Genomic DNA, 23,117 nt, shown 5'->3' with positions numbered 1-23,117 from the left:
ATTACCACCAGATAGAACTCCTGTTTCTTATGAGGAAGAAGAATCGAGCTTCAAGGCTATTTTGAAGAAATTATGGAGTTTAAGGAAAGGCAGATTTATGGTCAAATTTATGTTGCAGCAAAAGGTCTAAACATTAAAAATGCAAATGTTTTGACTAAACTTTATTTAGACAGTGCATTCTATCAGGTCGAGTTGGATCCATAATCAAGATACTTAACAGCATTTGTGTCACCAATAGGGACCTTTCGGCATTGCCGCATGCCGTTTGGTCTGGCATCTGCAGCTTCAGTTTTTCAAAGGATTATTAGTTCTCTATTAAAAGATATATCAAATGTGTCAGTGTTTCCAGATAATGTGCTGATACATGCAAGTGATCAGTTTGAACATAACAGAATTTTAAGACTTGTGTTGGAAATGTTTTCATCTTGTTGAATCGTTCTCAAGAGAAAGACGTGTTTGTTCATTAAATCATCTGTAGAATGTCTAGGCCATGTAATTTCAGCAGATGGTATTTTCCTGAAACCAGATCTGATCGATGACATCAAAGCTGCTCTACCACCTAAGGACAAGGTTGGTGTCAAGTCATTTTCGGAAATGTGTGAATTCTATTCACGTTTTGTTCCAAATTTTGTGAGCAGTGTTAGACCAATATCTAATCTCTTGAAGAATAGTGTGAGCTTTAAATGGAATGCTGAATGTGATGAAGCATTTGAGGATATAGAAAAACAACTAGTTAGTGCAGAGGTAGTAAAGCCTTATGATCAGGATGTGCAGGGTTGTTTGACAGTAGATTCAAGTAACGAAGGTGTAGGGGCAGTGCTAACGCAAACTAAGGATGGTGTTGAGAATATTATTGATTTTGTATAAAGGGCGTTAGGGGAGCCGGAGATCTTCTTTTCTGTAATTGAAAAATAATTGTTAGCCTGTGTGTGGGCAGTTGAGAAATTTAGAAATCATATTTGGGTCAGACATTTTGTGTTAAAAACGGACCATAAACCACTGGTTTTGATTCTCAATGGCACCATTAACAAGACTGTTACACCCAGAATTGCAAGATTTACGGCCAGACTAATGCAATATGATTTTGAGGTTATGCACATTCAGGGGGTCAAGAATATCAGAGCAGACTATTTATCATGCTTTCCACCTTATATCAACAGCACTTGTGATGAGGATGTAGAGGACGGAAGTTGCTTAATTGCTGCTGTTGAAGTTAAACAGGTGTGGGTCTGTTCAGAAGGTGAATGGAAGGAAAAGTTATATGCAAATAAGAAATTGTGTGAAGTTATAAGGTGTATCAAAGGAGGGAAGCCTCATGTGAAAGAGATGGCATTTGATATCCAACCGTTTTGGAAGATGTCTGATGAATTGACCATTGAAGACAGTTTACTCTTGAGAGATGATAAATTGATCCCAACGGTAGAGTTGAGGTTTAAGATCATTGAAAGAGCTCATGAAGGTCATTTAGGAGCAACACTGACCAAAAGAAGGGTATGTGAATGTTTTTGGTGGCCACGTATAGACAGTGAAATTCATAATTTGGTAAAATAAATTGCACTATATGATCCAATAGTGATAAAACATTTAAAACGATCACTCTTCCCATGGTTCCTATAGAGTACCCATCTGGCCCATGGAAGAAGTTGGGGGTGGATTTAGGGGGACCTTTTCATTCTCTGAACTATAATCTCAGATATGCGTATGTGTTGATTGATTATTATTCAAAATGGCCTTATGTGAAATTTGTCCAAGAACCTAATGCGAAATCATTGAAAATGTTTTTTAGGCAGGTTTTCATGAGTGTGGGGTTTCCTGAAGAAATAATTACAGACAATGGTGTACAATTTGTGTCTGAGGATTTCAAAGTGTTCATGGAAGAAGGTTCTATAAAACACTTAAAATGTTTTCTGTACCAACCACAAACCAATGGTTTGTTTGAGCGTTTCAATCGCGTATTGGGAGAGTGCATTAGATGGTCGTTGAAGAATAGGTGTGATGTGGGAGCATCAGTACAGGCTACGTTGGGGGTTTTTCCACCACAGGAGTGTCTCCTTTAGAAGCTATTAGAGGGAGAAAACCAAGTATGCAAGTGAGTCCAGTGTGGATGTCCAGATTTTTCAAGGATATGCAATTAAAGGAATGTGCAACCATGATTAAACAAAATGTAAAGGAAAAACAAAATATACAGGAAATGTAATTTGACAAACGGAAAAGTGTTAAAGAGACTTCCATATCAGCAGGTGACTGGGTATCCATAAAATTACCTACATTTGTCAAGAAAGATAGTCCAAACTTTTCTGATCTGGTAAGACTAGATTTGGTACAGGGCAATGCAATAAAAGTTGAAGGTAACAAATGGTGGAACAAGTCAAAAGTAGTAAAGTTACAAAAGGTGCCAGGAGTGTGTTGTGACGGTGGAGAACCGAGGACTCACAATACAGATACACAAGATGTTTTGCAACATGTTGAGCCAGAATGACAAATGTCATCACCACGTAGAAGTAAGAGAGTGCGTAAAATGCCTTGGAAATTTAGAGTTTGATTTAAAAGATAGTAGTTATTAAGCAACTTTCTGTTTATTTGGGATAATGTTGGCTGTGTTTTCAGTTTTTTTTGTTTATGTAGGGGCGGTTGACATTTGTAAAAAAAAAAACACAATGTAATATTCTTAATATGAGTAAAACTCAAAGTAATGTTCTTAATACGAGTGTCACGATTGACACTTTAGAATGTTTGGAAATGGTTGCTAGGGGATGTTGTGTGGTGGTTTGGTGTTCGGATTATGTGAGAGCATGGTTGACTTGGACGGAGCTCTCCGAGGTTATTATACCCAGTTTATCTTTAATAAAACGATGATTTATCGAGAACTGCAACTTACTTCGTGATTTACTACACAACTGTTGCACCCTAGAGAATTTCCTTCCTCTGCATCTGGCAAAAGTATTTTGTTGCCCAATTCAGTTTCTTATTGTAAGAAAACACTCACTCCCCTTTTTCAAAGGTGTTCATTTTTAGGGATTTCCATGTAGCAACAGTAGATGCCATGTGTATGCTAATAGCTGGACATGTTCAGTTTGTGGGTGTCTTCCTGTTTTTGCACAATCTCCTCAATCTTAAACCTGTGAATGCAGTAACTTTGCCATACTGCTGGATTTTCCTCCTCTATAGGTGCACTTTATAAATGAAAAATTCCCTCATTTCTGAATGTGTGAATCAGGCTGCAAAATTGTTGTAGAGTGGTTTCCTGTGGTCCTTTGAGCTACGCAGGCTTCAATAAACACATATAAATATGGTTGGGTATGAGCTCGAAGAAAGGGATGCTCTTGGTAAGCCAACAGAAGGAAAGTTGATTTTTAAACTAACTGTGATCCTTTAGGTCACTACAGTAGTTAGCGGATGATGGGGATATCAGAAACGAGAACCTGGTCAGGCAAATTATTTTTCTACCATTTGATGTGGATATACCAGGTTTATGCATGAGGCAGTTTGTGCATCAGAAATGGCAGTAGCTCTCAGGGCTGTGGCCATCGGGAATGCGAGAATCAGTGGTGGTTACATAATCAGTGATATTGATTTACGAAATTCTAATTGTGCAATGGGTGAGGATTTTTTATTCAAGAGGGCTAGTCAAAATATTTGCTGAGGGAAGAATTCAACAGGTGACCGAACAAAGCGCTTCAAAAAAACAGATGCACAATCATTTGTGGCAAATCCTATTTTAAAGTGGTCATCATAAATAGGATTTAGGCTGATGTGTTAAAAAGAGATACTTCTGAAGCCAAAATGAATTTGTTTAGTTTTAGCACTTCATACCACAATTCTGCAATTTGTAGGTGAAATAAATAAAAGGTGTGACTACTACCTAATTTACTCAATTTCATGACCTTGGAAAGTTAGAGGACTGATCCTTTCTTTCTGAGAATCACTTGTGACCCGGAGATCACTTCAAGATCAGTGGTTAGTATTACTTATTTAGGCATCTTGCTACAATTTGGTGAAGGATGAATCCCACGTGGGCTCTGTTTCTGGTAGGACAGCTGGTCCGATAAATGCACACTACTCTACTTACTTTGGCAAGAAAATCAATCATTGAACCAGAACACAAACTGAAATTAGAAATAAAACTTACAACAGCTAGATTAGGCATAGTAAGAAACTTCAATGGTAAATTCTAAATGTTATGGTGTAACTCTTTGGTCAAGAACCAACCCAAATTATATTCAATCCCATTTTCCAAGCTGCTAGGGAGATGTCTCATTCCTACTGTTTTCTGAGCATTGTTATTACCAGTGTTTATTGAAAACAGACATAAACAGAACAACATGGCAATTCTTGCTCTCTTGGATAAACTGCTAGTGATTTATACCACAATGCAATAAAAATAGGTAGAGCTAAGTGAAATAGCAAATGGAGCAATACAGTCTTTCTGAGAGTTTTTGTAGTTCAGATCTATTGAGGAAAATTCAGTTTCCACAGTTTTTTTAACTTTTTCAACAAACTTTGGGCCAAATGTACAAAGAAATTTTGACAAATTACTGGTCTTATTTTGTGGGCAGTATTTTTTGGTCCAGTGTGGTATTTTGTGAACCGACCTATGTATTAGTAGGGCAGTTCACAAATTATAAATTCCTAGGGAGTTGCAGTTTGCCCTAACTCAGGAATATTAATGAGATACGTTGCAAATTGTGATCCACTAAGAATCCACTAGAGATGGTGACCACCATGTCAGTTATTGCTTTTAAATAAAGCATTTTTTCTGAAAAGCTAAATAAAACAGGGTGAGTCTAAAATAATGAAACATGTAAGTGTCATTTTTTTAGGAATAGGCAGTGGTCGATGTGATTATAGTCTCCTCTTAAAAATGTTTTGTCAACATTCACAAAGGGGAATGGGCCACATGCTTAGCACCTCCTTTGGGGAGGTGGTAAAAGATTGTTTTGATTCCGGAATTCAGTCACAAAACTTTAATACATAGCAATCTGATTCTATATTTGGAAGGGGCACCCTGATCATGTTCCTTCTAAATATAAATCTGTATTTGGCTGCAACCCCATATTGTGATTTTGTAACAGGTTGAATCACAATTTTTTATTTGCACATAGTAAAGCTCCATTTGTATCTCATGTCATCAGGCTGCAACAATTAACAGACGACACCAGAGTCTGAAAGGCAGTTACCATAATGGCAATTGTGATTGCTGCACTTTGTATTTGATATAAACAACCACCATTTGTGCCAGTAACATGAATTAGCATCTGTTTGTGTAAAGTAGTTGATGGGGCACAAAACTTCAGAGAGAGACACCAACCGTTCACTACTGCACTCACCTACACCTATTGCAAAGCTTTCCCATGGGCAACTCCCAATACATGGCAATCACACCTTTAGTTAAGATTAGCAGGTAGCATTTGTATGTTCCGGCTTCTCTTGCTGCATCAGTTTATTCACCTAAGTGGGAGTCGGTTGTTTTTTCTGATGCTTCAATACTTGAACAAAGAACATAAAGCTGAGGCCTTGAAAAGGACTGACAGTCTTACATCAAAGCTGGGTGTCTTCTGCCACAGGCACTTTGTTAATCGCGGTATAGTAATGCCAGCATAGGTTTGTTTTGAAAGCCCGTTGTCAGTGCAAAAAATGTGTGACTTTTCTTGTGGACAAAGGCACCATTAATCTTAATTATGGCAGCTGTTAATATGAACTATAGGCCTCATTACAACTTCGGCAGTCTTTTCCAAAGACCGCCAAAGCCACTGCAGCCAACAGACTGCCAGTGCTGGTGGTCTGCTGACCGCCATATTAGGAGTACTGTTTGGACATCTGACTCCGTCAGCCTGGCCAAAGCAGTTGCATCACCAGCACCGCCATTCCAGCAAGTGTCCGCCCGCCATACTATGAGCCATAATATGGCCTGGCGGAGTCTTGCTGGCGTCATGGTGCTGGTGGTACAAAACCACCAGGACCAATCCCTTCCCTGACGACCAGCTCACCAGAAAAGGTACGTTGATCGTCTAAAGGGGGGCGAGGAGAGTATTGGGTGCATGTGTGGTGTGTGTGTGTATGTGTTCAAATGGGAGTGCCTGAGTGTGTGTATGAATGCAAATGGGGGTGTCTGAGTGCATGTATTTGTGCAAATGGGGGTGTCTGAGTGCCTGTGAGTAAGCGAGTGGAGTGTCTGGATGTATGAGTGTGGTTGGGGGTGTCTGCATGCATGTGGAGGGGAGTGGGGTATGTTGGGGTTGTAGTAAGTAGGTGTGTGTATTGGGATGCATGCGGGTAGGGGTGAATGTGTGCATCTCTGCAAGTGAGCGGGGGTGCATGTGTGCAAGTCTGCGAGTGAGTGGGGGTGTGTGTGTGAAAGTATTCGTAGGGGTGTGTATGTGAATGTATGCATTCGAGAAGGGGTGTGGGTGTCTGTAAGTGTGTGGAAGTGTGGGGATGCATGTGCTGGTGACAGGAATGGGGATTCCTGTCTCCAGGTGCGTTACTGCCAGGGTTTTCATGATAGAGTGAATGTCACCAAAAGCCTGGCAGTCGGCAGCCTTGTAATCCGGCTGGCAGGCAGAGGCCTACCGCCAGGCTGGATGAGCTCACTGCCGGTCACATCGGTGCGACCTCACCAGCGGGCCAGGCGGCATTGTGGTGGTATGGCTTCTGCAAAACCCCACAACTTGTAATGGAGCAGTTTTTACTGCTGGGTCCGCGGCAGTAAGACCATTACAGTGAGGCTGGCGGTCATCAGACCGCCAGCCTTGCTCTGTAAGGAGGACCTATGTTTGGGAAGCTGTGCTCACTTGAGCACCAGATACATTAATGGTGCAATGACAGTAGCCAACCATCAACATATCAGATGACTCATACCTTCCAGCATGGAAATGCATTTTCCTGTCTTATCAGTTGTCCTGTCACAATATTGCCTCAAGCTACAGCAAACTCATGATGTTTCTGCCCATAATAAGGCCTATGGGCCCTGAAATGGTGGTATCAACATGAACTATGGGGCACATAAAATTTGAAAGAGCACAGCCCACACCTAATCTTAACATACAAACCGTCAAATTATTCACCTACTAGGAGGAATGGGCACATATTCACAAAGAGAGGGAAAGAAAATCAGTGAAATCGACTTGACTAAACACTTGCTGTTAAAATCTATGTTGGATCTTGGTCATCATTGAGATACACACTTAACAGTTGAAGAGGCTACAGTGGCCTAATGTTGTTTTTTTCTGAGACCATTAGAGGCTAAATTTACTTCTCCCAGAATTTCAGCAAACTTGTGATGTGGGATATTATGATGAGGGACTGACACATAGTGAATGAAACATGACAAAATACTTGATTTTGAACAACCTACATTGAAGTGATGCAGAAGGAAAGGTCAAGGAATGATGCTAGGTGTTGGAAAAGCTCTGTAGCGAAAATAAATATTGTCCACATCCTGTGGAGACAAATTAGGCTGAAAGGTCATTTATATATGGTAGGGATACAGATAGAAGTGGTGTTCTGGAAGCCCACTGATTTGGCAAGCTATAGTGAAAGTACTAAACAGTAGGTCTGATGGTCATCCTATTTCATTGCGTGTTCACATGTGTTTCATGTCTCCCATTATGGTGGTCTCACAATATATGTTGAGGAAATAAAAAACATCCAAAGGTGCCTATTTCTGATAATTGATTAGGAGGCCTTACAAACCTAGGTACCTATGAATGTCTGTAGGTAAACAACCAGTAAGCTATATTTGCTGAGAGGTAAAGGACATTCTTAAATCCTCTCTAGATATATTGGACATGGAGTAAGGGTGGTTCTGCTTATTTTTCATTACTTCTTTTTATAGACAGCCTAAGCTGCCTGCCAGAGCTCATTTAATCACAAAAGACAACTGAAAGTGCTGTATGGTTTTGAGTTAGAATATTGTTAACAAACGATGATCTGACAAAATGATTGTGTCCCCAATATTGTTGCCAAACCTATTGCCCCACTGGAGTTAATAAACACAAGATTAACAAGACCCTATTTTCAATTCAATAGCTTTGTCAGTGCAACCTGGTGACAGGAATGTTACACTATATAGTTTAAAATTGTGTGCAAACACAATAGGAAGGAGTTTTGCATAGTTTTGCATACACCAAGAACCCTACTTACAAAGTTCTCAAATTCAGAAGAAGCCAGAGATGTATGGTTTTCATTGTATTTGTAATTGTATTCTTAGTGTTTAGTTGTGAGTGAATTAAAATAAGTTTTTCATTTAAAAGTAAAAGCACTGACTGAACATTAGCTTATTTGATGTTATTTTGTGGTTTATGGTTTGTGAAGTTCTGACTTTCTAACCCTTACTCCTGCCCTGTGCAAGCCATGGACTGTTGTGGCTTGCTGCTTTGACGACTGACTGCTACTGGTGGAATTTGGTGCTCACTTTTTGTCTAATGGTAAGTTTGTCCCTGAGCGCCATCTCTTCTGCTTTACATTTTGTTGCATTGCAGTTGTGTTAACCCATTTATGAAGTTGATCATTAATGATAAAGATGTTAATGCTGACCTTCTGTCAAATAAAGTAACAACAGACATAGCATGGTGTAACCCATGACAAATACAATTGTAAAAGCTTTTTCATTGTGAACTCTCTGACCATACAAAGGGAGGTCAGTTTGTGTCTGGTATTTATTTTTGTGTGAATGTAAGGAAATGCCTCCTTGGCATGGTTACCCCCTGACTTTTTGCCTTTGCTAATGCTAAGTTATGATTTGAAAGTGTGCTGGGACCCTGCTAACCAGGCCCCAGCACAAGTGTTCTTTCCCTAAATTGTACCTTTGTCTCTACAATTGACACAACCCTGGCACCTAGGTAAGTCCCTTGTAACTGGTACCCCTGGTACTAAGGGCCCTGATGCCAGGGAAGGTCTGTAAGGGCTGCAGCATGTCTTATGCCATCCTAGAGACCCCTCACTCAGCACATGCACACTGCTTCACAGCTTGTGTGTGCTGGTGGGGAGAAAAAGACTAAGTCGACATGGCACTCCCCTCAGAGTGCCATGACAACCTCACACTGCCTGTGGCATAGGTAAGTCCCCCCTCCAGCCGGCCTTACAGCCCTAAGGCAGGGTGCACTATACCACAGGTGAGGGCATAAGTGCATGAGCACTATCCGCCTACAGTGTCTTAGCAAAACCTTTGATATTGTAAGTGCAGGGTAGCCATAAGAGTATATGGTCTGGGAGTTTGTCAAACACGAACTCCACCGTTCCATAATGGCTACAGTGAAAACTGGGAAGTTTGGTATCAAACTTCTCAGCACAATAAATGCATACAGATGCCAGTGTGCAATTTATTGTAAAATACACCCAGAGGGCATCTTAGAGATGCCCCCTGAAAACATACCCGACTTCCAGTGTAGGCTGACTAGTTTTTGCCGGCCTGCCACACACCATATATGTTGCTGGCCACATGGGGAGAGTGCCTTTGTCCCTCTGTGGCCAGGAACAAAGCCTGTACTGGGTGGAGGTGCTTCTCACCTCCCCCTGCAGGGACTATAACACCTGGCGGTGAGCCTCAAAGGCTCACCCCCTTTGTTACAGCGCCACAGGGCATTCCAGCTAGTGAAGATGCCCGCCCCTCCGGCCACTGCCCCCACTTTTGGCGGCAAGGCTGGAGGAGATAATGAGGAAAACAAGGAGGAGTCACCCCCCCCAGTCAGGACAGCCACTAAGGTGTCCTGAGCTGAGGTGACTCTTACTTTTAGAAATCCTCCATCTTGTGGATGGAGGATTCCCCCAATAGGATTAGGGATGTGCCCCCCTCCCCACAGGGAGGAGGCACAAAGAGGGTGTAGCCACCCTCAGGGCCAGTAGCGATTGGCTACTGCCCTCCCAGACCTAAGCACACCCCTAAATTCAGTATTTAGGGGCTCCCAGAACCGAGGAAGATAGATTCCTGCAACCTAAAGAAGAAGAAGGACTGCTTACCTGAAGCCCTGAAGTGAAGAAGGAGACGACAACTGATTTGGCCCCAGCCCCACCGGCCTGTCTCCCTACTTCAACGAAAACTGCAACAGCGACGCATCCAACAGGGACCAGCGACCTCTGAAGTCTCAGAGGACTGCCCTGCATCCAAAGGACCAAGAAGCTCCCGTGAACAGTGGTTCTGTTCAAAATCCTGCAACTTCTTGCAACAAAGAAGCAACTTTAAGGACTTCTCGTTTCCCGCCGGAAGCGTGAGACTTTCTACTTTGCACCCGACGCCCCTGGCTCGACCTGCTGAAAACTAACACTGCAGGGAGGACTCCCAGGCGACTGCAAGCCCGTGAGTAGCCAGAGTTGACCCCCCTGAACCCCACAGCGATGCCTGCTGAGGAAATCCAGAGTCTCCCCCCTGACGCCGACTGCCTGTAACAAGGGACCCGACGCCTGGAACCAACATTGCACCCGCAGCCCCCAGGACCTGAAGGAACAGAACTCCAGTGCAGGAGCGACCCCCAGGCAACCCTCTGCCTAGCCCAGGTGGTGGCTACCCCGAGGAGCCCCCTCCCCCTGTGCCTGCCTGCATCATTGAAGAGACCCCGGGTCTCCCCATTGCTTTCTACACAAAACCTGACACACTGCACCCGGCCTCCCCTGTGCCTCTGAGGGTGTACTTTCTGTGCCTGCTTGTGTCCCCCCGGTGTCCAACAAAACCCCCCTGGTCTGCCCTCCGAAGATGCGGGTACTTACCTGCTGGCAGACTAGAACCGAGGCACCCCTGTTTCCATTGAAGCTTAGGTGTTTTTGGCACCTCTTTGACCTCTGCACCTGACCGGCCCTGAGCCGCTGGTGTGGTAACTTTGGGGTTGCCTTGAACCCCCAATGGTGGGCTACCTTGGACCCAACTTTGAACCCTGTAAGTGTTTTACTTACCTGTGAACTTAACAATTACTTACCTCCCCCAGGAGCTGTTGATTTCTGCAGTGTCCACTTTTAAAATAGCTTAGTTTTGTAAAAACTGTACATGCTATTGTGATTATTCATGGTTCCTAGAATACCTGAGTGAAATACATTTCATTTGAAGTATTACTTGTAAATCTTGAACCTGTGGTTCTTAAAATAAATTAAGAAAATATATTTTTCTATATTAAAACCTATTGGCCTGGAATCAGTCTTTGAGTGTGTGTTCTTCATTTATTGCCTGTGTGTGTAAAATAAATGCTTAACACTACCCTCAGATAAGTCTACTGCTCGACCACACTACCACAAAATAGAGCATTAGAATTATCTCTTTTTGCCACTATCTTACCTCTAAGGGGAACCCTTGGACTCTGTGCACACTATTTCTTACTTTGAAATAGTATATACAGACCCAACTTTCTACAGTGAACTAATGGACTTTTCTTTTTAATGTAAAAACACAGACTGGATAATCATGTAATAATTGATTATGTGCATGTCAGAGTTTCAAGTTTTAACCTACACTACCTATTACAATAAACTTTAGACTCCTATGCCTTCCTGAGATTAAAGTGCTAAAAGCGTGGATCTGCTACCCTTCTGGTTGCAATTGTGAGGTAGCCCCAGAACACCAAAGTGTAAAGACTCATTTTGTCCCAGTTGGATCCATGCAACCCCTGATTGCTCAGGTACACATTCCGACACGAACCGCAACAGAAGTGCATTTGTACTGCCCATCGCTCCAAATTAAATCACCCCTACCCTGACAGGACAAGTTCCAGTAGCTACTGCAATATTCCCCACTGGAAAAACAGCACATGTAATGCTGTGTGTGTCAGCAGGGGCAATGCTAATACAGCATACCATGTTGGGTTGTGGAGTCACTACTTTAAAGATATCCAGATATAATAACACAGCAATGTATATAGAAAAATCTGGTGGTAGTATGTGCTCTAATACAGAAAACACAGCCAAGGTTCTATGTTTTGCTCCCTGTCTCTCTCTGCCAGCAGTGATTGTGTTGTGTATTTTTGACCACTGCTGGGCTTACCAGAAGCTACCTTTATTCCATTCCAGTAGGTGATGATGGGGTGGGCAGGGTCTATATGTTGCCATGCTGATTTACCTATTCCTCAAGCAGGGACTCCAGTGTGCAAATAGTCTGAGTCCTAGTCCCAGAGGATTGTACTCTTGAATTTGGAGTACAACAATATTGTGGCATACTAATATCCTTCGACATATAACGATCGACAAAATATCAAAAGGTAAGCGCATTGACATAAGTACAGATTTACTGTTCTTATATCCACATTTATGTGCCTTCATTCTATATATAGTCAAATCTATACATACTTACCTTTTAAAAGTTTGTCCACAATAACTGTGTCCCATAATATCCTGGACTCAGTATTCAGGGCTCACACTATCCCACAATGAGCATTTGTGAGCAGTAATGTTTCCATAGTAGAAGGCTGAGACTACTGACTACTGTAACCGGTATTTGGGGATGTCAGTCAACACAACTGGTTGAGGATGTTATGTGGGAGTCAGTGATCAATGCAGAGAGGTTGGTGAGTGGAACAGTCAACAGTGGTCACTGGGCAAGGGCATCTAGCCTTCTGCAGTGGGTGTAGGCAGAGAGGATCTCACATAAAAAAATTAAACAAAATAGGTCCAAACTTTGCGTATTACAACATGGTTTTTCAAATAAATTTGCTAAAAAGCCTTGGGATGGCCTTCTAGTTTTAAAAAGGAATGAATGCCGTTTGCCACTGCTATATTTGTGCCACAGTAACCAGGAACAGTATTTGTCCCAAGCCCAAAGTGAGAAAACATGTGTCAAATACAGAAAAAATGGATCCATGTCAGGCACATATTCATGCCATGGAAGTTACCATGCCTGTCTGATACCACATGGCAATTAGAGTAAATACACATTTGGGGCCTGATTTAAGAAAAGTAGTGTTGCATCCAATGAAGTGCCACTTTTCCTGTGCCCCTTAGCGGCCTCCTACCACCACCATGTGTGCTCTGTATTTAATATATGGCGCACCATGGTACAGGGTAGGGGCAATAGCATTAAAATGTTTGATGCTACTGATGTACTGTGTAGGATTAGTACCAAAATGTTGGTGCTAATCCTGCACAGTAAATAGGGGCCCATTGAAAGTAATGCCATGCCCCCTTTTAATGCCCGCTCTCTGCAGGCATTCAAAGTAGCTGCAAAAAATGACTCAGTGGAATCTCTTGGATGGGGAATGCCCCATTGCATGCATTATGCCTGGTGCAGGCATAATGTGGCACAAGGGGTTACAAAGTGGCTCAATGCATGCAATGTGCCACTTTGTAAATCTGGCACAGCAATGTTGGCCTCGTTGGGCCACATTAGCTTAATAAAAATGATGCTAATGTGGTGCAAGGAGGTGCTAGGCCCTCTTAAAAATGGGCCTTAGTATCTTATGATGAAAGAACACAAGCAGTTGTAAATTATGTGTAGTCATACAATATTCATCACTATTTGTGTACCAACTGAGGGACCATAGAAAATGTGCTGCTAGTAATATTTCAGCCTTTCTGGGGAGCTGCTCAGGTATACTAAAGCACTGCTTTAAAAAATTTAGCCTCTCAGGTGTGAACATTGATGGTCCTTGGCACAAGAGACTGCATACTCTGCCAGTTAGCTGTTGCCAAGACTAGTGCTACTGGTGTTTGGATTGGTACAAGTTGCTTATTATAGAGGCGGCGGCTTCACACATTTCGGGGCAGATTTATGAAAAGTGGTGCTGCACCTAGTGCAGTGCCACTTTTCCTGTCCCCCTTAGCGCCACCCTAACGCCACCATGGTAGTGCCATATTTAAAATACAGCGCACCATGGTGGTAGTTAGGGTGACTAGCATCATCATTTTTTTATGCTAGTCTGGGGCTTTGCAGGATTAGTGTAAAAAATGATGACGCTAATCCGGCAAAGCACCCAGGGGCCCATTGTAATCAATAGGAGACTCTTTTTAATGCCTGCACCGAGCAGGCGTTAAAAAATGCCGATAAAAATGGTGCGAAGGAATCTCATTGATTCCTTTGCTCCATTTTAACACCCCACCCTTCCTCATCCTCACCTATTGCAAACATCGATATTCTTCAGCTGCATAAAAGGGTAAAGGATCACTTACCTGGACGAACACAGTGAAGAGAATGACAACGGTCGTTGCTGCAATGAAAAGCTTCTTTCTTGAAAAATCAGGGAGCAAGAAGACGAGGGAGAAGCAGATGGCACCCCTCAGACCTCCATACGCTATTATGAACTGGTCCTTGCGGGTCACCGCGTTCACGTGTAATTTATTGATGATAAAGGTCAATACAAGAACTCCTAAAATATGAAAGTAGACAAAAAACATATTCACTATCCCATCTTTTTCTTTTTTCTTTATGTTCAATATTCGTAAGCAATCAGTAACAGCTTATAAAAATAATCTTTAAAACGACATCTCTATTGTGTTAAACCGACGTTTCATGGATTTAACCTAGATGGGCTGTGACAGTGTTTAGCAAACCAATGGCAACATCTAATCAATGTAATAACTTCCCAGCGTGGAATACATTGATGATCAGCTTCAAGATACTCTTTCTTACTACAAGTGAAAACGAAGAACATTAATTAGAAACATGTTAACAACTTTTTCATTCAGCTGGCACATGGTCCTTCTTCTGTAGCAGTTATGTTTTCTCTTACCGCCCAACATTATATTATAGGCGGTCATTCTGACCGCGGCGGTCGCCGCCCGCCAAGCGGTTCCCGCCGAAAGACCGCGGCGGCCATTCTGGCTTTCCCACGGGGCCGGCGGGCGACTGCCAGAAGACCGCCGGCCGGCCCAGCGGGAAAGCCCCTTCAACAATGAAGCCGGCTCGGAATGGAGCCGGCGGAGTTGCAGGGGTGCGACGGGTGCAGTGGCACCCGTCGCGATTTTCACTGTCTGCAAGGCAGACAGTGAAAATCTGTATGGGGCCCTGTTAGGGGGCCCCTGCACTGCCCATGCCAGTGGCATGGGCAGTGCAGGGGCCCCCAGGGGCCCCACAGCACCCGTTCCCGCCATCCTGGTTGAAACAGGCTGGCGGGAAGGCGGTCGGAATCCCCATGGCAGTGCTGCAAGCAGCGCCGCCATGGCGGATACCCTGGGCCAGCGGGAAACCGGCGGTAAAACCGCCGGCTCCCCTTTTCTGACCGCGGCTTTACCGCCGTGGTCAGAATCGCCCAGGAAGCACCGCCAGCCTGTTGGCGGTGCTTCCGCCGCCCTCCGCCATGGCGGTCATGGACCGCCAGGGTCAGAATGACCCCCATAGTGTGTATGAGACGAAAAAAACAGCGCCAAGCATATATGAAAAGTGCATTGTAAATATTCGATGACTTCTGTGACCGAATAGACGCACGATTCTGCAAGCACCTTTTCAATGCATCTACCTCAAGTACTTGTGATTTGGAAGGTTATATTTAGTTACTGTCAATCAAAGTCCATCCATATATAAACTATCCTGACATCCTTCAACAAGCACATCTCTGCATTCATTCATTCCTTCCTTGCGTCGTGAGTGATGGGAAAGACACCATGATATCCGTCAGCTGTGAGGTCTGGAACAGTGGAATCGAGACACCACTGAAACTAGCAGAAGTTCTGTTGACGCTGGGGTCACTCTTTGGAGGAGTCAACAGGGTCCAAAGGCTTCAGTGGCTTCAAGGGCTTCAATGCATTCCAACAAAATGAGGAATAATAGTGCCCTTTGAGATGTTTTTTCTAGCATCTCAAAGCCCCACTAGAGTTATCTCAGTTATTTTACATTGGCAATACTCAGCCAGACCTGACCAAAGCAGTGGGTAAGTGTCTGGCCATGCCAAATGATTGTTACTTGTTTTTTGAGTATAGCAAATAAAGGGAGCACGTGTTTCAGATTGTTTTACCATCCATGCTGGGATGACTCGCTATTGGCTTGTAGCTGGTTTAAATAGGTAAGGTTACTTTCAGTGTTTGCTAAAAGAATAGGAAAAGTAGGGTTAAAATAAAGATTACATCAAAGTGTCACAAGCAAAGAATACAAAATGTAATATGGGAAACAGGGTGCAGGTAAACACATCTAACACACTTCTTAAGACACAGCAGTATTTAGTAATTCCTAAAACAAGACCCAGCGGTGGTAATGCCAATGGCGTTTTTTTCGAAAATTAATGATGGTGAATGGACATCAGTTGTAGATTTCCAGTGGTTGAACGATCGCTTCTCCATAGTTTTTATATTCGTTCAGTTTTCGCTGGTGCATTTAAGGGTCATCCTCGTGCCCTTGATGATTATTGTGGGGTCTGGTGCACTAGAAAGGTGGCAGATAATAAAATGCAATTCGGTTACTCACTTAGGGGAATAACACACAGGCTCAGCAATAGGTGAATAGCTCACAAACACAGAATTAGGTAGGTTTTGAACTGGCTAGGGTAGTTGTCGACAGTTTACAGCCTATGAAATTGATAAATTGCACGCAGGCTTTGAAATGAACAATAAACGTTGATAATGGCTTGTTTCGGGTACTGTGTTCAAAGTCTTCTCTTGGTACAAAATAAGTCCTGCTACTCTCTTTTAGAGCATCGAGCTCTAGAATAAATTTGAACTGAAATGATTAAAAGGAGAGAGCTGTTGGAAAAGATTTCATTTTACCTGAATTAAAAAAGACTGCTAAACAGTGAAAAAAAAATCCTTGTGAGAAATGCCAGGCAACGGACAGGCTACGGGAGCAAAGGTAATTAAGATTGGAGTGTCGGATTACCAAATATGCAAAGTGGGCACCAGCCTATGGGCCTCACTCCTTTTTGGGGCCTCACTCCTTTTAGTGGCCCCCAACAACGGATCAACATAATATTGATTTGATCTTGAAAGAAAATTACAAGAAAAGTTTCTTAAATTGTTTTCAAAAGAGAGAAAAAAATGAATCAACTCAAAGAAATGAAAACTTTACAATAAAGAGTCTATAGAGAAAATATTGTATTAATGTAATGCACCCATTAACAACTTAAAGTACTAAACCATGGACATGAGATTCACATAACACTATGCCTCTTAAAACCTCATCTTCTGTGTAATGGATAGTTGTGGGTAATAAAATTGGTTTGTTAAAATTGTTGATTGGTAAAATTAAAAACGTATTAGGAGATAATTTGCGATGGGGGCCCTGATATTTCGACTGCCTAAGGGGCCATCACAGGTTTTAATCTGGCACTGCTTAAACAACAGAGGATGATTGTGCAGGGAGTGACGAGTAAAGCAACATTGCAACAAACTGGAATCTTGGAGTTGATCAAATTGTGGTTTCATGAGAGGAAGGCTTTTGGTGTCATACTACACCAGGTGGTGTATTTTGAGTCGCCGTTCATTAAAGTCTTCTTTGGTACCGAGATAAAGCCTGCAGCTCTCTTAACCTCTTTCCACTTCAAACTAAATTTCACCTGGAATGAGCAAAGGAAGGAGGGCTTCTGAAAAATGTTCTAGCTTATCAGAGGAAAAACTGGTAAAACAAATCCTGAGAAATTTGAGGCAACCTACCCAGGCCAGCTATAGATGAAAGAAGTTGAAGAGTGGATGCCAAAGGAACACAAGAGGCTTCCAGAAGGAATAATTAGTAGAACAACATTGTAGCACATAGATGGAAGCCCAGAGCTGATCGTATAGAGACAAGAAAGGGAAAAATTGCTTTCTCCAGGAATGTACGTTTCGGCCAACTTCGGACTGGCACAACAGAAACAAATTATGGAAAAGGGAAACAGATTTTCACATCAGGGGAACCATGGACTAAAATAAAAGAGAATATAAACTGTAGATCAGGAGCCTATTTCAAGAATCTGTCCAGTAGAAAAACAGAGGAGCAACAATACAGGATCAGTTCCAGCACAAGAAATGTAAACAAAGACGCAGGCCACTCATAAAGATATGGATAAAAGCATCAGAACACCGGCATCCTCAGCAGCAGATTAAAGGGCATTGAAAAGAGGAAAGATGCATGGCTCCCACATTTACTGCAGGAGCTGATGCCAGCAAGCAAAATAGGGGAAAGAGACAAACACAGAATGCAGGATGTTCCTCAAACAGAGAGCCAGAAGAACCAACAATGTCAAGAAAAGGCAGTGTGCGTGGCAGATATAGAAAGCGGGGATTTCGCCAAAGCAAACACAAGGAAACCTCTGCGACTAAGAGGTTAGTCACATTACACTTGGAAAGGTTCATTTCCTGACACTCTGCACCCCCTTCCTCCAGCTTTTCAGATGTTGCAGATTGAATTTCTATAGTGGATAAACAGCATGGATAGAAGATACTGCACGCCCAAGATATAGCACTATGAGTGTAAAGAAATGGCTCCCTGTTGCAGTTACCCCCCACTTTTTGCCTGATACTGATGCTGACTTGACTGAGAAGTGTGCTGGGACCCTGCTAACCAGGCCCCAGCACCAGTGTTCTTTCACCTAAAATGTACCATTGTTTCCACAATTGGCACACCCTGGCATCCAGATAAGTCCCTTGTAACTGGTACCTCTGGTACCAAGGGCCCTGATGCCAGGGAAGGTCTCCAAGGGCTGTAGCATGTATTATGCCACCCTAGAGACCCCTCACTCAGCACAGACACACTGCTTACAAGCCTGTGTGTGCTGGTGAGAACAAAATGAGTAAGTCGACATGGCACTCCCCTCAGGGTGCCATGCCAGCCTCTCACTGCCTATGCAGTATAGGTAAGACACCCCTCTAGCAGGCCTTACAGCCCTAAGGCAGGGTGCACTATACCATAGGTGAGGGTACCAGTGCATGAGCATGGTACCCCTACAGTGTCTAAACAAAACCTTAGACATTGTAAGTGCAGGGTAGCCATAAGAGTATATGGTCTGGGAGTTTGTCAAACACGAACTCCACAGCACCATAATGGCTACACTGAAAACTGGGAAGTTTGGTATCAAACTTCTCAGCACAATAAATGCACACTGATGCCAGTGTACATTTTATTGTAAAATACACCCCAGAGGGCACCTTAGAGGTGCCCCCTGAAACTTAACCGACTATCTGTGTAGGCTGACTAGTTTTAGCAGCCTGCCACAAACCGAGACATGTTGCTGGCCCCATGGGGAGAGTGCCTTTGTCACTCTGAGGCCAGTAACAAAGCCTGCACTGGGTGGAGATGCTAACACCTCCCCCAGGCAGGAATTGTCACACCTGGCGGTGAGCCTCAAAGGCTCACCTCCTTTGTGCCAACCCAGCAGGACACTCCAGCTAGTGGAGTTGCCCGCCCCCTCCGGCCAGGCCCCACTTTTGGCGGCAAGGCCGGAGAAGATAATGAGAAAAACAAGGAGGAGTCACTGGCCAGTCAGGACAGCCCCTACGGTGTCCCGAGCTGAAGTGACTCTAACTTTTAGAAATCCTCCATCTTGCAGATGGAGGATTCCCCCAATAGGGTTAGGATTGTGACCCCCTCCCCTTGGGAGGAGGCACAAAGAGGGTGTACCCACCCTCAGGGCTAGTAGCCATTGGCTACTAACCCCCCAGACCTAAACACGCCCTTAAATTTAGTATTTAAGGGCTACCCTGAACCCTAGAAAATTAGATTCCTGCAACTACAAGAAGAAGGACTGCCTAGCTGAAAACCCCTGCAGCGGAAGACCAGAAGACGACAACTGCCTTGGCTCCAGAAACTCACCGGCCTGTCTCCTGCCTTCCAAAGATCCTGCTCCAGCGACGCCTTCCAAAGGGACCAGCGACCTCGACATCCTCTGAGGACTGCCCCTGCTTCGAAAAGACAAGAAACTCCCGAGGACAGCGGACCTGCTCCAAGAAAGGCTGCAACTTTGTTTCCAGCAGCCTTGAAAGAACCCTGCAAGCTCCCCGCAAGAAGCGTGAGACTTGCAACACTGCACCCGGCGACCCCGACTCGGCTGGTGGAGATCCAACACCTCAGGAGGGACCCCAGGACTACTCTGATACTGTGAGTACCAAAACCTGTCCCCCCTGAGCCCCCACAGCGCCGCCTGCAGAGGGAATCCCGAGGCTTCCCCTGACCGCGACTCTTTGAATCCAAAGTCCCGACGCCTGGGAGAGACCCTGCACCCGCAGCCCCCAGGACCTGAAGGACCGGACTTTCACTGGAGAAGTGACCCCCAGGAGTCCCTCTCCCTTGCCCAAGTGGAGGTTTCCCCGAGGAACCCCCCCCTTGCCTGCCTGCAGTGCTGAAGAGATCCCGAGATCTCTCATAGACTAACATTGCGAACCCGACGCTTGTTTCTACACTGCACCCGGCCGCCCCCGCGCCGCTGAGGGTGAAATTTCTGTGTGGGCTTGTGTCCCCCCCGGTGCCCTACAAAACCCCCCTGGTCTGCCCTCCGAAGACGCGGGTACTTACCTGCAAGCAGACCGGAACCGGGGCACCCCCTTCTCTCCATTCTAGCCTATGTGTTTTGGGCACCACTTTGAACTCTGCACCTGACCGGCCCTGAGCTGCTGGTGTGGTGACTTTGGGGTTGCTCTGAACCCCCAACGGTGGGCTACCTTGGACCAAGAACTGAACCCTGTAAGTGTCTTACTTACCTGGTAAAACTAACAAAAACTTACCTCCCCCAGGAACTGTGAAAATTGCACTGTGTCCACTTTTAAAACAGCTATTTGTCAATAACTCGAAAAGTATACATGCAATTTTTATGATTTGAAGTTCCTAAAGTACTTACCTGCAATACCTTTCGAATGAGATATTACATGTAGAATTTGAACCTGTGGTTCTTAAAATAAACTAAGAAAATATATTTTTCTATACAAAACCCTATTGGCTGGATTTGTCTCTGAGTGTGTGTACCTCATTTATTGTCTATGTGTATGTACAACAAATGCTTAACACTACTCCTTGGATAAGCCTACTGCTCGACCACACTACCACAAAATAGAGCATTAGTATTATCTATTTTTACCACTATTTTACCTCTAAGGGGAACCCTTGGACTCTGTGCATGCTATTCCTTACTTTGAAATAGCACATACAGAGCCAACTTCCTACAATGAGTAAATCCTTCAAGTCTACCAAATGTTGTTATTTATTCTTCGAAAAACAGTAGTCATAAATTGCCTTAAAAATGAATTCTTCATGGCAGTCAGTTATCGCAGGTTTTTTTGCATACAAATCTTCTCAGAATAAAAAGAGTGGGATGGGTTACTCCCAAAAAAGTTATTTCCTTCAAAAAATGTATTAACCTCAACCATTCATTTTTTTTCTATCTTGTTCAAACTACTACTCTGGCTATCAATCGTTATGAATGTGCACAAAAACTAAAGATATCAACAATCAGAAGATATATTTTTGTGCCTGAGAAACTTCTGTTGGAAAACAAGACAAATTGCATTCCTCTTGTCAGGAGCGTAGCCTTCTGCTTCTTGATTCGCCTGTGTCCGTACAAGGCCCACTAGATAGGAGAATTAATAGCAACAAGAGTAAACAGTGACAGACCCGTAGCCAGAAGTATATTTTTAGGGGGGCAAGGCCAGAAGTGTAACAAAGGCCCCGCAGCCCCAGCGGTGAGTGGGGCACCGAGTTGCAGGAGGCCCCCTCAGCACATGACCTGGCCTGAGGGAGTCTAAGGCAGGCCCCCTCCATGTTCATTGCAGGGGGGCAAGCTCCAGTTTAGTTACGCCACTGGGCATGGCCCTCTGCTATCACCAGACATTAAAGCTTTGCTATATAGGTGCATCCTTTCCCAAATACAGATTGTACTACTATGTAATGCCCCCCAGAATATCGCAATACAAGAATGTCAAGGGCTGGCTATTGAAAGGTAAGTACATATACAGAAGCATAGATTTACTATTCGTAACTCAACTTCTACATACCTGGAAGATATATATATTGCATAGGTAAATATATGTGGCGACGGATTAAAAAAACTATTCATACCTACCTGTTGATATTTCAGATTCAATATTTTGTTATCGATATTCTAGTTTTGATATCCAGGTTGCACACAGTGTGATTCTATTTGAAGGAATATGTCGATTTTTGAGGTACATATTAAAGCACTCTCGATCACCTTTTCACAATCCAACATTAAATCATATCAGTTAGACAGAATTTAAAGTAGAAAGATGTAAAGCTGTAAAGTAGGCTGACGGGCAGCTTTGTGTATTTTATAAACTGTTAAAGCTTTGTATAATGCAAAGCTTATCAAGTTATTAAAAAAAATATGCTGGCCTCAGCTCAGAGCTCCCCCCCACCCATCTCACCTCTTAACTGAGGTGCTGGGTGTACAACCTTAACACTCAAACATTTTTTTGTTGGAAGATGTCTTATCTATGACATTCTTCATTGGGACATCATCACACCTGGAAGACCCGAAAGGATAAAAAATTCACATCAAGTATTGTTAGGAAACTTCATCTGCTTCATAAAGTGTGGGATTTACTAATTCCGCACAACTTTGTAAGTGAAGTTTTAGTTTAACTTGCTACTAATTTAAAATAACTACACAGAGAGCTTGGACTATGTCCATATTGGGAAATTATTGGCGAACAGTGTGTTTAAAATATTTTAGGGATGCAACAATGGTGAAAACTAAATAGAATTTAGATATGTTACAGGAGAGGTTAGGAAGGTCCTACAATTATTTACACTGTAAAGTTGTGATAAATGATGGATAGCTGAATTATGTTTAATCACAATCATCAATATAAATTGCATGGACTTGAAGAAGGTTCTGACATTGGCATATACCCTTCATAGTTACAGGCAGCTTGTGCGAAATGTTTTGAACACAGGCAGTCCTTCATTAGACATTGATTAGCAAGACAGGTAAGGCTAGCATGGTAAAGTATAGGTGATTGTGTGAGCCCTTGATCAGTCCATTTGAGGCCTGTGACCTGTCTGAAGTCTAAAGCTCTGAGATGTGGTTTCACTGTTTGCATCTAGGATCATGTTCTGTAATAACTTCTCTCTTTGATGGTGCTTGCACTGTACCTCCCATTTCGATGCTACAGAGAACTTCACTTCCAGAATTTTGGATCTTCTCTACAGTTACATATGCAGTAGAGTCCTTGCAAGGGACCCTCAAGGTGGCACCCAATATAGGGCTAACATTGCTGAGATGAGAATGAACTTTTCTGAGTAGTGAATGTAGAAAGCATGAATGCCTACTATGTGTACTAGAAACGGAAAATGTTTA

At 43.4% G+C, this 23,117-nt stretch overlaps 1 protein-coding gene across 1 annotated transcript in view; it reads right to left on the bottom strand.

The window, feature by feature from the left end:
• Nucleotides 1-23,117, bottom strand: part of LOC138259736 (sodium/hydrogen exchanger 2-like) — a 503,208-nt gene that overhangs the window by 267,101 nt on the left and 212,990 nt on the right. Inside the window, exon 5 of the mRNA XM_069207631.1 lies at nucleotides 14,080-14,276. Coding sequence (XP_069063732.1) covers nucleotides 14,080-14,276 — 197 coding nt within the window. The remainder of the gene's footprint in view (nucleotides 1-14,079; nucleotides 14,277-23,117) is intronic.

The sequence above is a fragment of the Pleurodeles waltl genome, chromosome 2_1, assembly GCF_031143425.1.
Source record: "Pleurodeles waltl isolate 20211129_DDA chromosome 2_1, aPleWal1.hap1.20221129, whole genome shotgun sequence".
NCBI lineage: Eukaryota > Metazoa > Chordata > Amphibia > Caudata > Salamandridae > Pleurodeles > Pleurodeles waltl.
This window is presented reverse-complemented; position numbering and strand designations above follow the sequence as displayed.